Source organism: Paramacrobiotus metropolitanus, unplaced genomic scaffold (assembly GCF_019649055.1).
Source record: "Paramacrobiotus metropolitanus isolate TYO unplaced genomic scaffold, Prichtersi_v1.0 Parri_scaffold0000004, whole genome shotgun sequence".
Taxonomy (NCBI): Eukaryota; Metazoa; Tardigrada; class Eutardigrada; order Parachela; family Macrobiotidae; genus Paramacrobiotus; species Paramacrobiotus metropolitanus.
The window spans coordinates 3,547,816-3,571,549 of NW_026570224.1; the positions used below are offsets into that span (position 1 = coordinate 3,547,816).

General features: G+C 39.8%; 5 protein-coding genes across 7 annotated transcripts; 3 read left to right on the top strand and 2 right to left on the bottom strand.

The window, feature by feature from the left end:
* Positions 1–213: 213 nt before the first annotated feature.
* LOC129600359 (putative acyl-CoA-binding protein) lies at positions 214–1,167 on the bottom strand. Of its 2 annotated transcripts, none has more exons than XM_055498857.1 (2): positions 1,008–1,167; positions 214–781 (listed from the first exon to the last, which is right to left on the bottom strand). In XM_055498857.1, the coding sequence occupies exon 2, from the start codon at positions 750–752 to the stop codon at positions 483–485; it is 270 nt and encodes an 89-aa protein (XP_055354832.1). In that variant the 5' UTR covers positions 753–781; positions 1,008–1,167; the 3' UTR covers positions 214–482. The 2 variants fall into 2 exon arrangements, with proteins under 2 accessions (XP_055354832.1, XP_055354823.1); XM_055498848.1 differs by having other exon boundaries at positions 985–1,157.
* A 503-nt stretch (positions 1,168–1,670) lies between these two features.
* On the top strand, positions 1,671–6,832 carry LOC129600339 (signal recognition particle receptor subunit alpha homolog). Its single transcript, XM_055498824.1, has 11 exons — positions 1,671–1,957; positions 2,576–2,711; positions 2,807–2,890; positions 3,150–3,522; positions 4,201–4,306; positions 4,377–4,518; positions 4,682–5,003; positions 5,089–5,261; positions 5,406–5,601; positions 5,669–5,754; positions 6,193–6,832. The coding sequence occupies exons 2-11, from the start codon at positions 2,595–2,597 to the stop codon at positions 6,493–6,495; spliced, it is 1,902 nt and encodes a 633-aa protein (XP_055354799.1). The 5' UTR covers positions 1,671–1,957; positions 2,576–2,594; the 3' UTR covers positions 6,496–6,832.
* Positions 6,833–8,682: 1,850 nt separating this feature from the next.
* LOC129602712 (uncharacterized) lies at positions 8,683–12,772 on the top strand. The gene is made up of 4 exons (XM_055501822.1): positions 8,683–9,169; positions 10,415–11,025; positions 11,728–12,098; positions 12,415–12,772. The coding sequence occupies exons 1-4, from the start codon at positions 9,127–9,129 to the stop codon at positions 12,632–12,634; spliced, it is 1,245 nt and encodes a 414-aa protein (XP_055357797.1). The 5' UTR covers positions 8,683–9,126; the 3' UTR covers positions 12,635–12,772.
* Positions 12,773–13,349: 577 nt separating this feature from the next.
* LOC129601351 (histidine ammonia-lyase-like) lies at positions 13,350–20,258 on the top strand. Its single transcript, XM_055500151.1, has 16 exons — positions 13,350–13,729; positions 14,126–14,241; positions 14,450–14,597; positions 14,771–14,837; positions 14,952–15,115; positions 15,370–15,509; positions 15,707–15,806; positions 16,305–16,400; positions 16,472–16,626; positions 17,263–17,343; positions 17,977–18,121; positions 18,549–18,635; positions 18,756–18,890; positions 19,099–19,207; positions 19,662–19,731; positions 19,886–20,258. The coding sequence occupies exons 1-16, from the start codon at positions 13,510–13,512 to the stop codon at positions 20,036–20,038; spliced, it is 1,986 nt and encodes a 661-aa protein (XP_055356126.1). The 5' UTR covers positions 13,350–13,509; the 3' UTR covers positions 20,039–20,258.
* A 158-nt stretch (positions 20,259–20,416) lies between these two features.
* LOC129601361 (U-scoloptoxin(11)-Ssd2a-like) lies at positions 20,417–23,663 on the bottom strand. 2 transcript variants are annotated; one of them, XM_055500160.1, is made up of 3 exons: positions 23,182–23,663; positions 22,575–22,790; positions 20,417–20,848 (listed from the first exon to the last, which is right to left on the bottom strand). In XM_055500160.1, the coding sequence occupies exons 1-3, from the start codon at positions 23,518–23,520 to the stop codon at positions 20,642–20,644; spliced, it is 762 nt and encodes a 253-aa protein (XP_055356135.1). In that variant the 5' UTR covers positions 23,521–23,663; the 3' UTR covers positions 20,417–20,641. The 2 variants fall into 2 exon arrangements, with proteins under 2 accessions (XP_055356135.1, XP_055356143.1); XM_055500168.1 differs by having other exon boundaries at positions 20,672–20,844; positions 23,182–23,662.
* Positions 23,664–23,734: the final 71 nt, after the last annotated feature.

Consider the following 23,734-nt stretch of genomic DNA (forward strand, 5'->3'; position numbering starts at 1 on the left):
ATCGGTGCATTAGCGAAAGATAGATATACTTAAAGTCGCGGTTAATGTGATAAAGCTTTTTTTGCAATTACTGTAATTGTAATTGACGCGTAATTTTGTTTCTATCCTATGTTCACTCCAATAACCCAATAAAGTACTGCAATTTTTTTCTGTAATTGTTGAACTACTTCGAGTGACTAGCGATATGTTACTCTCAGTTCCGTTGCAACAAAGTCAACAATGCTTGAAATTTTTAATTCACAGATATTCGAGCTGACCGGCAAAATGCACCCTAAACTAAATTCCCAATAGCTTAAAAAACACAAATACATATGTTAAAAAATGACAGAAAACTTCGATGAGCACCGTACGAGATTTGGAAATGCACCGACAACTTTACTGACTCAATCATGAAAATCCAAGATAATAAAACCAGCAAGACAGGCAATTATAAACATTAACCAAATAATAATTTTTAAGCAAACCCCCCAAGCCTGAAAAATTCACTTGGTGCCGTACTTGCCAACCAGGCCTTCAGCTTTGTCGACGTACTGCTGCATGGCGTCATCTCTACCCACACCTTTGCGCCCATTCCACGCGTCCCACTTGGCCTTTTCTTTCAGTGCCAACATTCCGGGACGAGGTGTATTAACATCTCCCACCGTCGCCTGCTTGTACAGGGAGTAGAGCTCCAGCAATTCCTGATCGGATGGAGAGGTCTTCAGGTTTTTGACAGTGTCCGCGGACGTCTTGAATTTATCTTCCAGCGACATCTTTTTCGGAAATTATGAGTGCAAACGATCTACCAATTTAATCAACGTGCCTTATTAATGTCTGTTTCAACAAAGAGAAGGTACGTAGTCATGATCACTAATCCGTCAATAAATTTGAAACATCCTCAGCCTCTGTGCTTTTGTCATCAATGTTATGACAAATTTTCTTGAAAAACAGGCTGATGAACAGCTGTCGTACAGAAGTTACTTACGTCGTATAGAAGTCACTTACCTATCAAAATTATTAATACTAACCGTATTCAGTTGGATTCGAAACTGTTTTAAACACGCTAAAGATCTTCAAGTGCACTAGCAATAAGAATAGAAGGTTTTTAATTATGAATTATGATCAACTGTCTGATTACGGAATGATTTTAGGGACTCCAGTCCACACTCCACAGGCATCACACTCTGTATGCGACCGAATCAGCGAGCCCGAGTGGGGTAACGGCACGAGGCATGACTAGAATGCGGATTATTAGAAAGAATAACACGGAAGGGGAAAATACTCATTTTTTATTACGAATTCCAGTTGTTACTATACTCGCATGGTTTAAATTTTTGAATATTTTGTGTTTACACGCCTTGAAAGTTTGAAATTACAACCGCAAGTACGTTTGGGACTGAAGACGTCGGCGGCCCAAACAAAAGGTCCAAAAAATGGTCCAACAGTGGACCAACACACTGATCACAGACGGGGCGAAGACCCGAATGATTTATCTTTAGCACTGTACGCAATATATGACGTCTTCGGCTAAGACAGTGACGTTGCAGTTTTTGGATGGCTGGTTGCCTTCCTAATTTGACTGACGTCACTGCAGCTGTCAGTGACTGCCACCTAGCACAGCGAGTCGTACTAGCACCGCTGTTGTACAGTACCAGTACATACAAATGTTATGCAACACGTTTCCGTAAAGTGTTGCCACGCGTCAGATGTTTTTACCAGAATTACAGGAATTTTATCAGTTTGTTTAACACTTGGTTTTCATTTTGTCGTAGTCCTCCGAGTTATATTTCCGATTTTTCCCTAAAATTCCGACTGGAAGTAGACTACACGAACTGCATTAAATCACTATCTGAAATTATAGTCAAAGCGTCACCAGATTTTGTTGTTTCTGTTTACGACAGTGCTACTTGGTGTGCGACAAGAAACCTGGGACTTTTCAATTACGGTGACTTTAAGTCTTTAACTTACTGGATAATTGGTGAGTTAGCACAATTCCAGATTTGCGCTGTCCTCGCTTTTTACTTACTCACGCTTTCGTCACGCACTGCGCTTTATTTTTTCACAGGGTATTTTGAAACGCTGGCTAAGTGCTTGCTTAGATACTGCGCATTTGTTTAAAAAAAATAAAACATTGACAAACAATCGGTTTAGAGGCCATACAAGAATGGTTTCACTCTAGAAACCTGAAGGATTTAATAATTAATATGGTTATTATTAAGTGTACTAGTAATAATTCGGAATTGAGAAAATACTTGCTACTTGATTTCTTTGAGCTTCACTCTTATAAAGGGAATCATAATGAAATAATAAAAAAAGTAAGCAATAATAAAAAATTTTTAATAGTTTATAATTAGTGAAACCTAATGGTTGATTCACTTTGATTCTAATAATTTTCTTGTGTTAGTCTTGGTGTGCACTCGACGTATTGAAACAGAAGCTGAGAAGTATGGTGCATACGATCTGTCGAAATAAATACATTTTCTTTGCATTTTTACGTTTACGTTTTTTTACGTTTGCGTAGTCAGCTCGTGGGTACTTTTTTAAAGCCAGAAATATGTCGCATTTACCATTGTTTATCAAGTAATTGTTGTTGCAGACCTTAAAGATCGACCAGAATGTTGGACTTCTTCACTATCTTCTCCAAAGGCGGAATCGTACTCTTCTATTTCCAGAGTACGAAGGGGCTTTTTCTTCCCTCTGTGAACGCACTTATCCGAAGCGTGTTGCTGGAAGTAAGTTGCAATGATAGCGGGTTCACCCTTGCACTTTCTGCTTCGCTATCTTATCAAAACCTGACAAACAGTAGCCACAAGGTGATTTTTTCCAGGAACGCGGTGGAAAGCAACAATTCCATCATGATAGCCTTCAGTTACAGTATAAGCTGGATAACGAATTTGATCTCGTCTTTGTGGTAAGGTGTTTTGCCTTTTTTGGTTTTCTTCTTTCTTGTAAGCTGAAAAGAGTAGAATTTTAAGGCGGTACTTGTTTTACGTTAGAATTAATTTTCTTGATTTTTGTAATGTGTGTATAATTTTTGTACGTAATAAATGCATAATGACCAGGTCGCAGGCGTGTTTCAAGTGAACAAAATTAGTTCCATCAACTGCGTATGGGACAGACATATGAATATTCCTGCAATAACTGAGCATTCACGGCGTTTTGATTTTTAGGTTGGCTACCAAAAATTTTTGCAATTGAATTATGTGGATAAATTCTTGAATGAAATCCAGTTACGATTCCGCGACGAATACAAGAACAACCAGCAGTTGACCGCGTATGGACAGTATGAACAATTTGAGCCCTGCTTTAAAGAAGTTTTGCGCCGAGCTGAAGATCAGGCTAAAGTTGAGCTGGCACAACCGAAAGCCATGAAAACATATCAAGATTCCGAAAAATCCAAAAAAACAATTGATTCTTTGATTGTGAAAAAGGGTGGGGAAGCCAAAAAGGATAAGGAAAAAGAAAAGCCAAAAGCGGCCAAATCGGAGAAGACGCTTACATCACAGCCTCAGAATATTATGGATGTCGACAGTTCCCCTGAAGGTATGATTAGATCATAAAATGGCATACGTAGGTGGTACGGTACAGTGAAACTCCTCTTAACATTCACCTTCCTATAACATTTACCCCTTTTCTGCATGCATGATGCTCGGAACCAAACCGTCCGGTAGATTATAACACATGGGCAGTTCTCATTTGTAACATTCATCCCTTTACAGCTATAACATACACCTTTTATGGAACCGGTAACAGTTTTACCATCTTTTGCAACCCCTGTGTAACATACGGTTGGCCAGGCTGGTGAAAAAAATCATTTCGGTGTCTTTAAAAGAAGGTTCCGGCTTCTGTTTTTAATCTGTTTAGTACCGGATCTTCCAACTCCAAGCATACAAAAGGGCAGCAAAACCAACATTCAGACCGAATAATGTCCATATGTACTCTGATATTTTGTTAATTTTTTGGTGAAGTAACACCCCGGGGGCTGTGCCCCTGAGCCCCTAAGGGCAGTGCTTCTGTATAACATACACCCCTCTGTAACATTCAGAAAGCCTGCAACGGAGGGTGTATGTTGTAGAGAAGTTTCACTGTACTTATGTATGTAATTTAAGTAGCGGAAGTATGTATGGTGTGCAAGTTTTCGTAATTTGATGGAATTTAAGCGTGGAAGTCAGTTGAATTTTCCATTAGTTGTGGTTTAGTGTGCGTCTTATTAATTTTCAGATTCCCCAAAAGCAACCAATACAGCTGTGGAAGCTAAAAGTGACGACGAAATCACTAAAAATCGTGAGAAACTGTTTTCAAAGCGTGGGCCTACAAGTCCGAAAGCGTAAGTGTAATACCTACTGTAACAAAGACTTTAATTTTCGGCTTAGTCACAACAGTTTTCATTGCTGCAGAAAACCCAAGAATGAAAAAAAAACGAAGCAGGCTCGGACTTGGGATGACGGCGTCAGCGGGAAGGAGGCAGCCAGCTTGAATTTTAGCAAGGACAAGGGCGCGGGAAAGCCCAATGGCACGGAAGAGACTGCTGACATTAATGTATGAATCGTGGTTTCGGTGCATTTGTTAGTTGTTAGTACTATTATTTTTAGCGCATATTTTATTGATAAACCTTTACAATGTCTGTAGTTAATCAAATTTGAAAACTGTGACTTCGCTGGCTTAAGACTGCTTAGTTTTTCATATTGTTGTATCTTTACAGTTGGTTGGAACATTGCGAGGTGAACTCCCGGATATTGACGTTGGAGAAGAGAACGAGTACAGTGATGAAGATGATGAAGTGGAAAATCAGCCGGCACAGAAAACTGCCGCCAAAGCTCCGGCAAAGAAGGGTTTTGGTTCCATGTTCAGCGTTTTCAAAGGTCTTGTGGGCAACCGAACCATCTCTCAAGACCAGCTAGCGCCTATTTTAGATAAAATGCGCGTGTTGTTGATTGAGAAAAACGTTGCGGCTGAAATCGCGGAAAAGCTTGTTAATTCAGTCGGCGAGAAATTGGAAGGGAAATCCCTGGGGACATTCGAAGGTATGCTGTACTTTGATATACTTCTTTAACGTTTGTTCGTTAATGTATCACTCTGGAACCACGAAAATATGTAAAATATTTTTAGGGATCACATCTGTTGTCAGAACGGCTTTGCAAGATGCGTTGGTCAAAATTTTAACACCTAAGAAACCTGTCAACGTCCTTCGCGATGCGTTGGCAGCCAAGAAAGCCGGGAAGCCGTTTGTCATCACGTTCTGCGGTGTGAACGGTGTCGGTAAATCCACTAATCTTGCCAAGGTTGGTATACAGTTAATTGTGAGTGGTACTCGTATAAACATGGAAGCCATTGTTGCCCTGGCATACTTTTTTCCTACAGTTTTTTTGGGTTATGCGAAATTCTGTGATCGCTTCAGAGTTTTAATTACTTTGGTTTTTTGTTAGATTTGCTTCTGGTTTCTGGAGAATGAACTGCGGGTGTTGATTGCCGCCTGCGATACATTCCGAGCTGGTGCCGTTGAGCAGCTGCGAACTCATCGAGCGCGTCTCAATACATTACATCCCAACAGCCAGGTGGAGTTGTACGAGAAGGGCTACGGAAAGGATGCAGCGGGAATAGCAGCGGAGGCCATTCAGTATGGTGTGTTACGCTTTGGTTGCATGTAAATCGAACTTCCAACAAACGAGCGCATTTGCTTCTTTTGCAGCGCGTGATAATAAGTTTGATGTTGTTTTGGTGGACACGGCTGGTCGCATGCAGGATAATGAACCGTTGATGCGGTCCTTAGCAAAGGTTGGTATTGAAGATTATTATAGAATTGTTAATTTGCAGATTGGGTTTTCCTCGCATACACTGGGTTAAGGTGCAGAGCTTTGTTTGTAGGAGGGGCTTGTGCTTCTAAACAAAACTGTAATATAATTACTCTGCTTGTACCGCTGAATTCCCTTTTGAATTCGTATGAGTAACGTAATTATTGTTCTGTCGGCGACAGACTGCCGTTTGCTGTTAAATGTTTACAGAACGTTATCACAGTAACGTTAACGAAATTACTGTACCTGCACGAAATGATTGTGCTATGGTACGGTTCGCACGTACGGCTCTCGGCTAACCTAAGCACAGTCAACATCAATATTTAATCAGAAATATGTATGTTTGGTGCGCCTGTAATTGTATGTGCATTTGATTAATGAGGTCCAGAGCGTAATCGGAATTTTGTTCTGTTGTATGCAGCTTATCAAACTCAATCAACCGGATATGGTACTGTTCGTGGGTGAAGCGCTGGTCGGCAACGAAGCCGTGGATCAGGTGGTGAAATTCAATCAGGCGCTGGCCGATTTCTCGCAGGCACAAGAGCCCCGCATTATTGACGGCATCGTTCTGACGAAATTCGATACGATCGACGATAAAGTTGGCGCTGCGGTCAGCATGGCGTATATCACCGGTCAGCCCATCGTCTTCGTCGGCACTGGACAGACTTACACGGATTTGAAGAATTTAAACACTAAAGCCGTGGTCAATGCGCTTATGAAGTGAATTCAAGTTACCAGATTGGCGGGCAGTTTTTAGGCCACTTTCTTCTGGAAATATTTTGTGTTATTCTGCCGGCATGCCCGTGCGGATGCGCCAGGCGGTGTTTTTGTCTAATTTGCGCTTTTCTGTTTCTAATTTTCCAGTCGGTGTTTGTGGTGCTTTTTATGGTTTTATTCTGTAGTATACTGCGCAAGTTATCATTTGAGAAGTTTTTATCTGGCGTTCTGGTAGAAGCATGAAGGTTTTTATGAGTGCCGTTATGGGCTATAATTCACTGGCATGTCAGGTCGGTTGGTAATTAGAGTATCCTTGGATGGCCCCTAATAAATATCTCGGCATAGTCATTTTGGATGGGAGAATGAGATATTATGGCCCTTGCCGGGGTCACTTAAATGGCTTATGGGCGCAAGTGCTCTTTGTGTCCGAGTTGATGACAGTTCACGGGCATAGGCCAAGGGAAAACAGGCTTCGGTTGCACATTTGCAAACTGGTTTTGGAAGCACAAGGGTGTGGTGCTGCGGGTCCGAGACTTGTACTTTTAAAATAAGTAAGCAGTTTGCTTTGAGAAGCAAACTATGTTAGCCAAGCCACGAAGGAAAAACGATTTGTGTGGCCACTCACTGGTCAGTAAAAAAAAGATGATGAAAACTAGATGATGAAAACTACAAACTTTATGCAAACGCGCTCATAGCACTCAATAACATTTGTATACGGATATATACACTACATCTTACGTTACTATGTACAGCGATAAAACAAATAAAAGAATGTTCTGCTAATAAGCTACAGAGCAGTAGCAACACAATGAAAGCAATTTGAATTTGCTGCATTTGCTGCTGTTATGGCGGCATGCAAGCAAGCATATATATAATATACAAAATATGTGAAATATTCATAATTTGGGGACCCGGCTTTTGCTAACTGATAAAAAATTATTAATTGCAATATACTAGAGCCGCTTACTAGCCCGATACAACTTTTAATAGAAATGGCAAGCAGGAATAATGTGGCATATGATGTACCGAAAACAAAATGCATCTTCTGGCACTGCCCACCGTCTTTTCAATTGGTTGCATATGCCTGTCCGTTTACACAAAATGTGCGCGTTTGTCGTTTTGACTTTATAATTTCCTTTAAACTGCCTTCTGTCCCAGTGTGTAAGCTTACTCGTAAAACTACTTTCCATATCGACGCGGGAAGATCAAAGACAAAAGCACCGCTGTATACGTTGAATTATGTATGTTGCCACACTCTAAACCGAAACTGATAAGAAAAGCGATCATGAAACGCCAAACTTTGCTTTAGTTTAGGTCCATTACGAGTTATAGTCATACATTACGGTAGTGGCTAGTGCATACAGTACATGCCATTTGTACTACAGATATATTCACATTATAGTTTTAAATAAATTAATTATGCTAGTTTAGGTCTTTTACGCAATTGTTCATGGGCTAAAAAATTAGTATACAGTTCAAAACGCGTCGTTTTTGCTTAGTATTAAAAATAGCCAAATAGACCACACAACATTTTACACAAACGTTACAACTGATTGGTACGATAGCAATGCAGTATATTCCGGCTCGGATAAAGAAAAATATAATACACCTTTGATTACAATACACCGAAAATTTAAGTTAAACTACGTAAATTTATTGCGGACACAGCACGTAATTCATTTCCAAATGCAAAGCTCAGTAATAACTGCTCGTACTGTACATACTAGCAATACAATATCATCAGTACAGTAAATGTTTCATAAAAATAATGAACGTATTATTTTAGTTCAGGGGTGTTTTTAATTCATCGATCTTCGTTCGAATAAAAACTACACATCTGACCACTGACCAGTCCATGCCGAACTGTTGTAGTTTAATTAGACGAATAGGAAAGCCTTCACAGTCTTCGAACCAAAAGCGGGACGTTCAGTAATTTTCGCGTACGTCTCTGCGTCTTCGCCGTCTTGCAACTGCACCAGGCAGAAAGCGCATTGTTGTAAGTAATAACTCCTCTTGCTGGACCGCTGGTCTGCAGAAGTGCAGGGTCATTTTTGAATGGGCACCGAATGCTTTCACTGCGCTTGGACTTATAACAGACAGACTGGTGATTGGCGCGTTAAATCTTTAGATTCTGCCGGTTCTGTGGGAGTTATGAGTATACGAGCAGTAAAGGCAGCAAAGGCAAATATGTAAACCATTCCAAAACCAGTACGTGAACTGCAGCAATTTGGATCAACCGAGATAGGTCCGGTTTTAGCGCTGCGAACATTCTTATCGCACCAGCGTAGTACAGTACACATTTGCGTCTATTTGTTCACTTTTCAGACCTCCACTAGGCAGGAAACTATCGATTGCGAAAGCATTCATCTAATTAATTAGTTTTCTGTTCATCTATTTTTCGGGATGTTTGTATAATAGCTTTGCATATATCAGCTGCACATTTATGTGCCCAAATGGGAATACGGAGCCTACGCCTTCTGATTCGTGCTGGCATAATTCGTAATAACCTGACAGATTCGGCAAATCCAGTTATAGAATTCCTTGCACGGGGGATATTTCCACTTTGATAACTGTACCGTCTATCCCATCTTGCAGTTGTTATCTTTAATTTTTGAACGTGTTACTATATTTTTATCCCATGGGAAATAAGATTAGCAAAGTCAAGCGTTCCTTCAAAAACGGTAAGGAAATGGCGCTGCATTCGTAAATTATTTTTTATCGCCGCTCGGCTCGTAGGACGTGAACGTTATTTTCTGTAAAATGTTTTACCGGTGGTGCGGTGTACAAATTGTATCGTATCATTCGTATGTTTGCTCAAAGATGAATTTTGAAGATAGTTAAACATTACGTACTATGTTTTACGAATTACATTATGAATTCTTACAGACTTGCTGTGATCTGGTTTTTGCAATATGTTGTTTATATTAATTAGTTTTGTTTTAGATTGCACATGGCCCAGTAAACAAAACTTATGCTCCGAAAACATATTAAAGTAAAATCTAGGATATGAAAAGTGGCACTGGCCAATTAGACATATTATTGATTTACTTTCCTCTGAGCAGTTTTGGCTAGCCAAACGCTTGCATTCTGTAGGAAAATTCAATTTTTAAATTAGGCTTTGTTTGCACACAATACGTTATAAGATTACAAGAGCCTACTAATAGTACGTACTGCACAACAGACGTCCTGCTATTTGATGCTTTTCGTTAGAACTTATTGTTAGAACGTATGTGTTTTTGTATTTGCTTGTAGGGTAGAAAATGACAAGTTATAGCCCAACTTTTAAAAACATTTTGTTAGCTTGATAAATCTGTAGAGTTTGCGCAATGATAATTTTAGCGGCATTTTCAGAGGCGGCGGATATTTTAATCACGGTCTGCATATGTATGGACTATGGATCACTTTTATCAGAGAGATCTGGCGGTTGTTTTTTATTTAAGGCTAACAGTAGTGCTACAATATAATCCACAAGGCTGCTTAAACAGCGCACAAAGCACGTATGCGGATACGTCTCTGCGAGTTATTCTTCTTTCTAATAATTTATACTACTACTTCATAAATTTGTGGTCGAGGCTCGAGAGGCCCAACCGAAGAGAGTTGCAACGATTACGAAAAGATATCGCCTGGCATAAAATTTTTTTGAAAATCAAATATGAAGTCATGCACTTCGCCGTTCTGAATAAAATTAATATTGACTCGCTTGCTCAAAACTGTACTCAAGGGACTAACCCCTTGAGTACAGTTTTGGCTTGCTGTATGGCAGTATGTACAGCCACGGTGTATACAGCTATCCATGACTTGTTTACCCACGGCTTAATTTTAACTGATACTTCTGATAAAACCTAATTACTGTCCTTTTTTTCAGACTTCTAACGCTAGAATTTGATATTGTATTGTAAACTTTAAAGGAGTGTTTGTATTTACAGACGAGAGCTACCGAGCATTATCTGCATGCTCCGACTATGAATCATCCTCGAATTCCTCGGTTCTAAGCACCGCGATAAGCACTCGACAGTTAGCGTCGAAGACCGGCTTCTCCCAATCCCCCCATACGCACAATGAAGAACCGGGACCAGACCACCAGATTTTCACCACAGACTGCCAGCAGTCAAAGTATCCCGCAGTCTTTTCAACCCGTCAATCCCCTGATGTGGTATTACGCCATAGCCAAATTGCGGCTCATGATCATCAAGCAATGCAGCCACAACTCAGCACGACAATTAAATCACCTGTGCCAATATCGCGATTAAAGCTGATTACTACATCACCGCCGCCGCTGATTATGGGCGATAAGGCCAATGTATACAAACCCAGCGGCATAGAAAGGTCAAATGATAAATTGACAAACTATCAAAGGAAGCCGGATTGCAGCAGTACCGCCAATCCGTCTTATCATCACCCACCGAATGGAGGTTATCGTGCATCGGAACAGATGCGGCATTCTCGTGCAGCAGCGTTGTCGCCGGTCAGTGAGCAGCACCGTTGGGCTTGGAGAATTCCTGATACCGGCAACAGTACTGGTCAAATAATGGAGCGGGTGAGTTTAATAATAATTTACGTCAAACGCCACATGTTACTTTTAAGTTTCTGTTTGTCGCTGTGTGTACCATGTCGCCGCGGCTTGGATTTAAGTGGTACATAACCTGTTTCCCTGGCGTCGATTTGGCAATATTTACTTTATAGCGCATTGTGGACCGTTTTAAGATTTTTAAATCGTACAATATTGACGCGCGTCGGTGTTTTCGCCATGCCTTAACCTAATAAAAGTTGTGGATAAGGGCGATTTTTAATAAGTTTTACAGAAATACGGTTTGATGTCAAAATAAGAGCTCATTTTCTGAAATCACGCTTAGCTTTCGTTACGTCCCACACAATATGCACGATTAGTATCTTCTTAATACCCCTAAAATCCCATAGAAGAACACATACTTAAACACGCATCCTTACTAAAATCTTGTGCATCTCTGTTTTGATGCTTGGACTTCGATTTTTACACAGAAATTACAGAATGGTTGAGCAAAAGACGGATAGCACGTTATTTGCAAATTGCAGTTGTGTAATTATTAATAACAGGACATATCGTGTAAATACTGTAATGTATTTTTCATTAACTGGTCCAGCACCGGATAAATTCTTACAGATGCCGATTGAACTCAAGGAAATTTTATAACAGTAAATTATTATTGCGGGCGCCTCGATTTCATACTTAGTTAAGATTCACATTGTTTTTTGTTTGTAGCATGCGAATGCTTTGCTGCGCGAAATGAACGAACGAGTTTTGGATCAACTCAGCAAACCACTACATCCAAATGAAGCATACCACATAGAAGTTCGCGTGGTGAAAATTATTAGAGATCCACCCGTGAAACATTACCCTTGTGAGCCAATGCATCCCAGAATGTCCCACTACTGCGAAAAATTGGCGAATATGGGCGATAGTCGGTATCGAAATCAACCGAAACATGTGCATGCTAATGCCGTATGGTCACCAAATCGTGCCTGTCCGGACCTTACTCATGCTGAATTGGCTCAGCTAGTTATGCATAATCACGAACGGAACAATATCCAGTTCAACAACGGCAAACCGTCAACCAAGCGGATTTCGTCAGGGTAAATTACGCTTTTCTTATTATTATACTATTTAAATCAGTTCACCGTATTATACAGCCCTGGTCGTCGGTGTGCCGACCATAGTAGATCATTAGAATAAATACTTCTGAGGTAATTTTGTCGCTCTGCGTCGAAGAGCACTTTTATGTTTGAAAACAAATAATTACATATTTCGTTAAATATGGCGGTATTCCAACATATTAGGCAAATTTAATAGTAAATAATGAATCCAGAGTCCTTGAAAACTTCGACAATATGTACTGTTCATTTAGCAGACCTTCGGCATTTAAAAGGTGACGTTATTTCGGCTTTTTAGACATCAGCTCGCAACCGCCCATAATCTTCCGGGACAGCCATCAAAAGGGAACAAACGCAGGCGGAAGTGTACTGGGCAAGATGTGATTATAAAACCATTGCCCGAGAGACTGGTCAAACCTGCTTCTAGCAGGCCTCATGTGCATTGTAATCATCCTGAACGCTTACATAGAAATTTTACTAATGGACTTTGTCGGCCTAAGAAAGGCGTATTTATTTGAATATGAGATGGCTTGTTGTTGTTGAAATTTGTATTTATTTTATTTTTTCATTCTTGCACAATGTCCAATCGGAAAATCTCTTTGTCGCGTTGTTGTTTCCCTTCAGTGACCTATCATACTCGGATTAAACAGACGAAGAACTGATGTATTAAACCTTTTAATATGACAAAAAAGTATGTTACACACATCTGGCATCACTGATGGATGTCTGGATATGAGTATTCCAGATTCCACAGCATCGATGTCGTACTTACAAATGTCCACTGAATAATGACGTCCACTTTGGTAAGAACACGGAAATGTTGTTTGATTGATTTTAAGAAAACTTACGGCTAAATTTCAGTGAATCCTAAAATAATTTGGAACTGTAAAAATACTATTGTATTTCGTGACGCTAATGTTATTATTGTGTTTTACTAATACGAGCCGCATCCGTATAGCGCAACAAGCATTACAAACTGGGTACAGTACATATTACAAGGCATTGTAGGGAGAAAATAATCGGAATGGCTTTTGCTGTTTACTTTCGGTTTCTTTTGTCTTTAGTCTTTCCAATGTGGTGTTTGGTTTTCGTTCTGTGGTGTCAGAGAAAACAGAAGGGTGTGATCACTTATCTTTGAAACAAACACACCAAGTACTGCAACAGTATAGTTCTGATCGAGATTTTATCTGAATCTTATAAGAAGCACAAATACAGTAATGCGGTAGCCGATTGTGTAATACATTCGCAATTTTATGTTCCCAAGAAATTTCGTTGAAATACTTGGCATACAGTGGCATGCCCCAGCAAGCCTCTCAGTTTTCTTAGGCTTGCTTTCCTCTTACTGTATAATAACTTAACAAATAAATATTAACTAATTGCTCCGACTGCCATCATGAAGATTTTTGCCCGGGTAGGATCCGAATCTTTCACCGTGCCTTGCGCCGGCAATGAGTCCATTCGGTGGTTGATCGAGGAGACGTTGAAACGAGCGACCAAAAAATTGCCGGGAAGCCTGGACATTGTTAATGTACGGAAAGTTCGTGGAGGAGCTATGCTGGATGAAAACGATCAAATTAACACTATTCTTCACGATGAAGAGCACGTTGTAATGGGTATGCTTTATCTAAAATTCACATGTTGTTGCAAACACTGCGGCTACTTCTCTCGTACTAATATTTTAATGTATGTACTACGGTTGATTTGCAACTGGACTGCAGTAACCTATCTGTATATATGTTGAAAAATATAGCTAAAATATCATTTAGAGCTGTGCGTACCTATGTTACGTGGAGAGCTTAGACATAAGTGTCTGTATATACCAGTAAATCGTATATATACGGTATATACTACGAGTATATTATACATACGTACTTATATCTATATAAACTACCAATAATATCATGATTGCCATGCACTAGCATGTAGGAAATATGCTGTAATTTATCCAAAAATTCACCTTTTCAAAAAAAATTAAGCAGACATTTAGCTGATGTTGTTCTTATTTTAAGCATTGAAGTCGGATGCGGTAAATGGAAATGGGATCAATGGTCACAACGGGCATGTATACAATGAAATGTCCAATGGTCTTCCTGTGGAAACGTGCAAAACGGTGGAACCGCATGAAGTAAGAGACGAATACAGCATAATGTTTCGTTTTTAACTGAATTCAGAAGTCATTAAAGTAGGAAGTATAATAAACACTTCGCAAAATATTGGCGGTGTTTTAAAATAATTAAGTACTGTATTTTTCTTATTTAATTTGAATTTTCTCAGAAAATGCTGTGATTTTATTGTAGAAAAGGGGCCAATTTGTAATGTGTGCTTCCTTGCAGTTTTTACTTTTGGACGGCAACAGTTTATCCTGTGAAGATCTTTTTGCCATTGGTCGGAGAAAATACAAAATACATATGACAAAAGAAGCACAAGAGAAAGTGCTAGCCTCGAGAAACCTACTCGAGGAAATTATCCGAGAAAATCGAGGTCTGCGTTCTCTAGGATCGCACTGGTAGCGGAGCTCATATTAATACGTAGTCTTCATACAAATTTTCGTTGCATGAAGATGTAACTTTTTAAATTAAAAATCCTTAATTCTGGTACTATCAGTAAGTATACGATTGAACCAAGTTCTCCCACTAGTCTGTTGTGTGTTTTAGTGGTGTACGGCGTGAATACCGGCTTTGGAAAATTTGCTCGTACCATTATTTCCAAAGATGACTTGGAGTAAGAAAGTAATAAAATCGTTGTACAGAGTAGCAGAGGATGTTTATGGTTTGCAGGATTTTATTTACTGTAATTTTTGAATTTTCTACAATAAAAGACATGTTCTGTTTGCAGTCAGCTTCAGTTAAACCTGATTCGATCACATGCAGCGGGTGTTGGAGATTGCCTGCCACTTCATCGAATTCGTATGATGTTGGCACTACGCATAAACGTACTTGCCAAAGGTTACAGCGGCATATCACTCCAAAATCTTAACAAGATGATTGATATTTTTAATGGTAAACCTAAAATATCTTCTACTGAAGATCTCTTCCCGCTTGTTTTTTGCGTATATTTTTGAAGTATTTTTTCTGTTAAAATTTAGCGTAAGATTCCGTAACAGCTGAAATTATATCATAATATAGAGGTCAGGCTACTCTAAAATTAAGCTGCACTTTATAATATAAATTATTATCTTTATGTCCGTGACCATATTCGTTTTTGTTGTTATTTGTTTTATACTTCATTTCGGTTTTGATTTTTGTTATTTTAGCTTCCTGCTTGTCCTTCGTACCGGAACAGGGCACTGTCGGAGCAAGTGGAGATCTCGCTCCCTTGTCACATTTGGCTTTAGGGATGATTGGAGAGGGTAAAATGTGGAGCCCGGAAACTGGATGGGCGGATGCCAAATCCGTATGTACCGTACATTGCGCTATTCGCGTCGTAATTTCGCGAAGCGCTTTAAGAATTAATACGTTCTCATACAGTATGTAGATTCAACAACTGCATTTTTTTAGATTTCGTTAATAGATATTTCTCTCTGTACTGCATATTGTTTTTTGCCGGCTGATAATACTGCTGCGGTACCATATTATGTGTATACAATACAGGTTTTGGAATTCCATAAATTACCACCCATTGTTCTGGGCCCCAAAGAAGGAATTGCCCTTATTAACGGCACTCAGTTAATTGCTGCATTGGGAGCAGAAGGTAAATACGAGCCGACTAGGGTAGCCCAAAAGAATAAACGAAAATGAGTAATAATAATGGGGAAAAAATATAAGTACAATGCGCGGTCATGTGTAGGAGTACAATGTACTACTTAATACTTTTACTAGAAGGACTGTGCAAACTGCTATGGTATACTGCATTTATGTTATTTTTGCCTTAACGGTATGTAAATAACGATAGACTATAATTTTGATAATGGATAATGTTGGTTCAATCGTGGTTTATGTACGTAATTTACAGAGACATTCTTTTCGTATGCAGGTGAAATTGGCAACGATAATATGTCCATTAATTTTTCAGAGGTGTGGGCACTGAAGAGGGTTAAAAAAACGGAAAAGCTTATTGTACTTATTTGTAAATAACAAGAATGGCAAGAGCGCAGTAACGGGACGGCGCACGTTGTCTCTTTAGAAAATTCTGGCAACATTTTACTTTATTTGTTTCCATAGATAATGGTATTTTCTTGAAATTTTACAGCAATCGAACGCGCAGAGAATGCCGCACTGCAAGCGGATGTTATAGCCGCATTGAGTCTTGATGTTCTGAAAGGAACAACCAAAGCCTACGATTCCGGTAAGAGCTCATAGTGTTCGAACCGCTTGATCCCGGTCGCGATCGCAAAAGCTGCTCTTTTTCTTGGTTAGCTATTCACTACGCTCGCCCCCACAAAGGTCAGATTGCTGTGGCGCAGAGGTTCCGTGCCCTTTTACACTCCTCTACACATCCGTCGGAAATCGCTGGTAGTCATCGGTTTTGTGCGCGCGTCCAGGATGCGTACACGCTGCGCTGTTGCCCACAGGTATGAATAAACAGAATAATTAATCCAATGCAGCATGAATAAGGTATGGGCACAGTCATCGCGTCTTTGGTTGCGACTCATTATTAATAACAGCACAAATAAATATTTTGGCAACTGCGGCTTATTGGGTGTAAAATATGAGATAGTGAACGCCGAAAAAATGAAATAAAACTTTGCGTTATATTAAAAAGATAACATAGTACTAATGTGTCGCCTTTTCCGTTAAGAAATTAGTGACCTTTGCGTCTCGCTAAAGCTATAATATAATACGTATATATATAAGCTCGTATATATATAAGGTTAAAGACTAATTAGTCTGACTTTATTCGATGTGCAAAACTAATACCAGTTATCAACTCGCTCTTGTTTATTTATACTGACAATTTGGATAATAACAGATCATATTCTAAATAATAACAGTAAGCGATTGGAAAAGGGCAAGACGCGTTTACGTTTCTGAAGATTAAGGTTGGGAGAAATGACGTCAATCGAGGCATTTGAGTGCAGTGTTGTCATTGCTGTTTCAATAGATGACCTATAAAAAAACAGATGCACGTGTGTACCGCTTGTTCCCGTAATAAAGCGAAGCACCGTATGCAAGACATTTGCGGTATACTTATAGAAATGTGTTTACAGGTGCACGGTGTTGTGCATGACACGATCGAATTCGTCAAGGGAATTCTCACTACAGAACTCAACAGCGCCACAGATAATCCGGTGAGTTTTTCGTGCGCACAAGCGCACAGGTTTGCCCAAAACAGTCTAATTAAAGCGAAAGATTACTAGCGGTAATCAATCGATAATAAAGTAAATTAAGCCAGCGACGAGCGCAAATTGGACGTTACATTTTTTTCTAAACATGCTTACTTCCGGTCTGCTAGGTGTCAATGCTGGTATAGGATTTCAAACTCTATTTCAAGAAAGCGTTATTAAACTGCTTGTAGAAATCGGTTTACCCGGTGTTCTTATAAGTAAACAATATCGTTTATGAAGTTAAACGTATGGTTTAATGATAAACTTAAATTTCGAAATTTGGAACCAGAATTACGCAACACAATCGCTAGAATAAATGGTTTTTCCCGTTGATGGTAATGATTACTTAATGCAAATGACGCCGTAATGGCTAATCTTGCAAAACTACTTCCGACGGAATCCGGTCTTATCCAACAGAACAGAATCTCCTGTATTAAATCACGTGCGGTGGTTAACGATTCAGGCGGGCTGAAGTAGAGAGAGTCGCAGTGCAAACTGCAAATTATAATCGCAAACCCACAGCGCATGACGCCTTTTCGGCTGGTAGCATTGTTAATTATAACGGCTTGTGGTAATTTCTGCGGTCAACATGTACAGATGGTCTTCGCCGAAAAAGGGGAAACCATGTCGGGCGGAAATTTTCACGGTGAATATCCGGCGAAAGCGCTGGATTATCTGGCCATTGGAATCCACGAAGTTGCCAGCATGAGTGAACGCCGCATTGAGCGCCTGTGCAATCCCAGTACGAAAATTAAAAAATATTATACCAAGATAGGCAATATCAGAATTATGTTGCTATAATGCGCAGATGGGAAGAAATAACCTAGATGTAATGTAAACTAGATTTTATCGCGAAAGACGGTTTTTGGTTTTTACGGTAAACTGTGCAATTAAAAGCGTTTTAAAATTCATTTTCGGTTTTGCGGATAATTATTAATCAGTATTCTGCACATGGTTTTACGATTATTAGCACTGTCCTGGAAAGCAATAGCGTTTCTAAATTTTTATCAGTGCATAATAATAAAAGTAATTTTGTAATGATACGCTTGTGCTGGTTATTGTAATTGATCATGATTGTATGCTTATTGATGTACTGTATGCCCGTAAGTCGTAGTTGTATATTTTGTAATCCTTTCATGGTGATAAGGCGTTTGTGTGTGTTTTTGCAGGTTTGAGCGAACTTCCGGCTTTTTTGACGGCCAACGGTGGACTGAACAATGGTTTCATGCTGGCTCATTGCTCAGCGGCGGCTTTAGGTAACGGATCATTTGTCCAGAAAGAATTCACACGCGCAAATATACAGTTACCAATGCATCGCCGATCGCTCGATGCAGTAATACAAGTCATTACAAGATATTGATGAATGTGTTGCACAGTATCCGAGAATAAAGTCCTGTGTCATCCCTCATCCATCGACAGTCTGTCGACGTCAGCGGCAACGGAAGACCACGTTAGTATGGGTGGGTGGTCAGCGCGGAAGGCACTGAAAGTGATTGAGAATGTTGAACGAGGTGCGTCGTGGTAAAATTATATCAGAACTGCGGCAGTATATTGCCAGTCCTTGTTTTATTGAATCCGGCACGTGCGATTGAACAATTTTCTCTGCCTACGGAATACATGGGTGCAAACTGCAGAGACGTTCTGCCCCCGTTTAACAATGATGCAAATGGCAGGAAAATGTGATATGTCTAATATATAAAAATGTGTGCATTGTTCCAGTGCTGGCCATTGAATTATTAGCGGCATGTCAGGCCATTGAATTTCTACGCCCTCTGAAGACAACAGCACCGCTGGAGGATATTCACCAGCTGGTGCGCACTGTTGTCGGGTACGTCTATATGTAGAGCTGTAATCCGTTTTCGTACACCTGACTTAACGGAGGTTAATTTGGAAATATTGATGACCTTTGAAAGAACATCGGGAACGGCCCGTTTAATATCAAAATGTACCTTGACCTTTAACGAAAGAATGCACCGGGATTGCGCCAACCTGTCGTGATCGGGTGCATTTTGCATAATTAACTATTGCTACAATAAGATTAAAAGGTCAAATAAAACAACAAACCATCTGACGCAATAGCAATCCACATGAACAAAAGGATGTGTTACGCTTACTATACATTGTAACATGTCGAACATAAATTTAAACCTTAAAACATGAATTAAGGTCAACTGTCATATGATTGTCGGTTTATTACGAATTTACAAGGATTCCCCTGTTTCACAGAGGCAGCTTTGTGAACTTTACTGCAATTAATTCTGTAATTCATTACGTTATTGCAGACCATGGGATAAGGATCGCTATATGGCGCCGGATATTGAGGCGGCCACGGCGCTAATTGTGCAGAACAAGGTACAGCTCTAACTCATAAAGCTGCCATAATCATACCACATTGTGCTGGTAAATTAGCTCTTTTTGCTTCCGGCGCGTTGATCCCGATTTAGCGTTCAGCTAGTTTTACTGTAGAATACTTTAGAACTAAATTTTGTTATTGTACCTTTCGCAGCTATGGTCCATTGCGAAGCCCCATATTGACCACTACTTTGCCCAAGAAAACACTGACCGTCGATTCACCTGTGATTCTCCGACCAGCAGCCAGATTCTCATCAGTGAACGGGACGTGGCCAAACGCCGCAAAGTCTCCATGGTCCCGCATTAATCATTGTTTGTGGCTAACAATTATACCATTATTTTGCCAGTGTTATAAAAAATGCTCCGAAAATGAATCATTGTCTTTCTTCGTTTGCTCATTTTACCACTGTACTGAATTATCATTTTTTTAATGCAATTCATAATACATTTTTTAAGGGCATATGCGAAACCAAGGTTTGATTGACACATTGTTTATATATAAGCGTGATTAAAGCCATACTGAACCATTTTATTCGTAGATCCAAATACAACTGGGAGCATGTCCCCAAAAATATATAGTCATCCTAAAACGTGCGGATAATCAATCTTAATGTTGTGGGTCGTAAAGAGACGGAAATTCAGCAATTGATTTCTAGGGTATTACTTAATGCCCTTCAAATCTGCAAATGATTCCGACGGAACTATATAACGTTGTCCGACTTCCCAGTATTTATTGTCAACAATTTTTGCTACATAAATCGCTAGTTTTTAGCGTGCGGTTCGTTTTAAGGATGTAATGTACAAAACCAGACTAGCCAAAAATAACTACAGCCGCTTTACAGTTACTATATTTGCAACAATAAATTAAATAAAGAATGGTAGGTTGCTTCCAGGAGAAAAAAAATAAATCTCAAGGGTTCATTTTTATGTCGGATCGGCATGCGAAAGGGTAATAGGTGATTTCATCCAATGTGGCCGGCGTACTGGATCCATCAGGGTTCATATCCGTGGGACAGGAGCTGCCCTTTGGACATTCGCAGCTTTGATGTATCAAGGAATCGCCCGTTGGTAGAACGGCTAGAAACTTGCAAGGTTGACCGGCTCGGCAGTGCTCTACCTAGGAAAGTATGCGTCTAGATAAACGTAACCAACGTAACTATCTGTAATACAGCGTGTACAGCCGAACCAATAATCTAATTAAATAAATTAAACGACTCAAAAACTTTGATTTAAATTTGAAATAGAATATTATGGCAATATGAATTTCCGTCAGCATCAATCATCAGCTGATTCCCTACTTGTGCGACAATACTGTATTAATAAAAATGGCCGGGAAATTTAGTAAGAAGAAGAGAATATTGTTCGAGTTTAAGGCAGCCAGATTATGCGATATTAATTAAGCGCTGACGGCAAGAAAGATAAGGTCGACCGCTAAGAGCTTAAAAAATTCAGTAATTTCGAAATCACACCCATTCCAGTACCACCTTTTCTGCTTAATCGCTTTATATATTTATCCAGCCAAATTAAAACGTTAGCCTGGTAATTTTAGAGAAAGGCTAGCTTAAGTTAGCTTCTATTACGCAAGTAATTATTATCAAAAGGTTCGACATATTTTGTAGGATTATTAAATTTTTATCCTCTTTCCGTCCTCAGTTCGCATACAAGCTGGTGATCGCTACTCGAAGATCATGTTTTAATATAGTATGCAGAGTATATGAAAATACAAGCGCAGGAAAATTATGAATTAAATTTAATATTTAGTTGAACGCAAATCAGCACGCACATACAGTATACTTAGTTAATGATTTAATATCTCATAAAATTTAACCATTTTCCCGTTTATTTATTTAGCAAGGAATCATGAAGTGAAGAGTTATTACTGCGTACCCATAATACGTAAAATCATCTTAATAGCAATTTAAAACTGCTGAATAAATTACTAGCTTATGTGGAAACATGCTATCCATACCTAGATGCTTTAATAATTGGTAGCTCGTTTTTCGCTGAATTGGAGTTCAGCTGCAGTATACCTCTAGGGAATTTATCTGGACCAAATATTTTTCAAATATACTAAATTTTTCATGGCAAGTCCATCCCCATTTATAGCCTTTTTCTTCAGCCTGATAACTGCTTGTTTTTCTTCTGAAGCGCGTCACTGGCTCCATTAAAATATTAAAACGTTGTGCATTGTGAGAAGCTAATTCTTTCTATGTACCCGATCATTACCACACGTTTGCAAGAATTTGCGTGCCGGTTAGCGCAAATTCAATCACTGCAATTGGACATCTTGGGAAAATTACAGCTTGCGTGATGTGGATACTCTTCAAAAATTCAAGCACAGCAGCAGTAAGCAAAACTATATTTGAAAGCGCTTGCGGGATTGAATTAGCGGTAAAAGTTAGCATAAAAAGCTTTTGAAAGGCACAAATTGCGCATGAAAATGATATAAAACATAGTATCGATGTTTTGCATGTCTGTAACACTTTGCAATTTGCCGTGATATTCCGTGCAAGGGGATATGCACTCCTGCTGACTGCTGTCGCCGAGCCATTTTAAATCAGTGGGAATAGGCTAATTTCTCAACATAGCGACTAATAAATGGATTGATTTAATGATGAATTCATGATCATTGTGTAGCTTTAGTGGTGTAGCTTAATGCTGCAGAATACTGTCACGCTAAACTACTAACACTATAACGATGCCATAACATCAAAAACGATAGGTTTATAAAAAGGTCACCGGAAGATTTGGTGCCGGCATGCGATTAATTTTCCAAATTCGAGTAGAATATACACAGGTGTTCGCAATTTATGTGTTGTGTTCAATTAATTAGAAGTCCATACCGAGGCGCATCCGAAATGGGCCGTAACGACTGTACGGTCGCCTTCGTCCACCATGCCGGCATCGATCAGTTTGTATTCATGGTTGATGCGTGGACAGTTGCAAAACACAGAGGCGCTCTGTTTGATGGCCGGGTTCTGGACGCTGGTCTCCATGGCGGTTGTCACAGCGGTCTGCTCGCGAGAGCATTTGGGCATGGTTGTTACGGGCTGGCAAAGCTAAATTTAAAATGCACAAAGTTAACCAAGGATCTATACAATGATAGGCATGCAAATTAAGCCAATCGTTCATTCCGTGTGTAATATTCGGTGTACGAGTATATACAGTCTACAGACAGGTGCGAGTATAATAGTTAATATGCCGATTTGCACAGTTTCAGTAATCGCGGCGCAATTAATCTTGCTCTTGTGTATAACACATGCTAAAATTTTTTAGCTCTATAGGTTTGTTATTATACATACAAATTGTATGATACAATTATATTTTATGTAATGCGCATAAGCGCGCTATCGTTAGTGTTTTTAGTTATTTATTAAATTTTAAGGTTCTAATATTACGTTTATGTAAGCCGTATTGACGTCAAGCGGAAGGAATTCTATTGCCTTGTACCTTAAGCTGTGTGTCACCATTATTAACGGCTTTTCCGTCTGCCCCGTCGCTCCATTCCAGATTGCACTTGGCACCATCGCCACAATAGCAAATCTCATCAATCCAGTACGAAGCGGATGCGGGATTCGTCTGCAGCAGGGCACAGGCCGAATGTTTCTCGCACTTATTCAGAATAGTGCCACGTTTGCTGACTCTACGAAGGAGCCACTGCAGTGCCGCCTGCTTCTGCGACTCGCTCATATCGTCCGCATTAACACCGTTGACCGTATCGGCGCGGACCGGAAGGGAGCAGATAAAGGTCACAAGCAGGGTAACAGACCATAGTGCCGACTGCTGCATGATATACGTTAGATAGATGCTGTGTACAAAGAGCGGCTGGAGACCGGCGTTCGGGAATATAGCTGATAATACTGGCTAGGTCGACTGCTGTTACCGCGGTAAGACTACAAGGAGTACAACTGCAGTGGCTTCTCACAGAGAGCGGAAGCTTTTATCCTGCATCGGTGCAGCGTGGGTTGCGCGCGCAGCATCATCGGATTGGATCACGGGGACG

Bases quoted from the DNA above. Each gene is read 5' to 3' on its own strand.
- LOC129601351 (XM_055500151.1), top strand. From the start codon at position 13,510: ATGAAGATTTTTGCCCGGGTAGGATCCGAATCTTTCACCGTGCCTTGC. The intron at 14,598-14,770 runs GTCTGCGTTCTC...TGTGTGTTTTAG, and splicing joins AATTATCCGAGAAAATCGAG to TGGTGTACGGCGTGAATACC. The intron at 14,838-14,951 runs GTAAGAAAGTAA...TTCTGTTTGCAG, and splicing joins ATTTCCAAAGATGACTTGGA to TCAGCTTCAGTTAAACCTGA.
- LOC129600359 (XM_055498857.1), bottom strand. From the start codon at position 752: ATGTCGCTGGAAGATAAATTCAAGACGTCCGCGGACACTGTCAAAAAC.
- LOC129600339 (XM_055498824.1), top strand. From the start codon at position 2,595: ATGTTGGACTTCTTCACTATCTTCTCCAAAGGCGGAATCGTACTCTTC. The intron at 3,523-4,200 runs GTATGATTAGAT...ATTAATTTTCAG, and splicing joins TGTCGACAGTTCCCCTGAAG to ATTCCCCAAAAGCAACCAAT. The intron at 5,004-5,088 runs GTATGCTGTACT...AAATATTTTTAG, and splicing joins ATCCCTGGGGACATTCGAAG to GGATCACATCTGTTGTCAGA.
- LOC129601361 (XM_055500160.1), bottom strand. From the start codon at position 23,520: ATGCAGCAGTCGGCACTATGGTCTGTTACCCTGCTTGTGACCTTTATC. The intron at 22,791-23,181 runs GTACAAGGCAAT...TTTTAAATTTAG, and splicing joins ATGGTGACACACAGCTTAAG to CTTTGCCAGCCCGTAACAAC. The intron at 20,849-22,574 runs GTATGGACTTCT...ATACTTTCCTAG, and splicing joins CCCATTTCGGATGCGCCTCG to GTAGAGCACTGCCGAGCCGG.
- LOC129602712 (XM_055501822.1), top strand. From the start codon at position 9,127: ATGGGAAATAAGATTAGCAAAGTCAAGCGTTCCTTCAAAAACG. The intron at 9,170-10,414 runs GTAAGGAAATGG...TTGTATTTACAG, and splicing joins CAAGCGTTCCTTCAAAAACG to ACGAGAGCTACCGAGCATTA. The intron at 11,026-11,727 runs GTGAGTTTAATA...TTTTGTTTGTAG, and splicing joins CTGGTCAAATAATGGAGCGG to CATGCGAATGCTTTGCTGCG.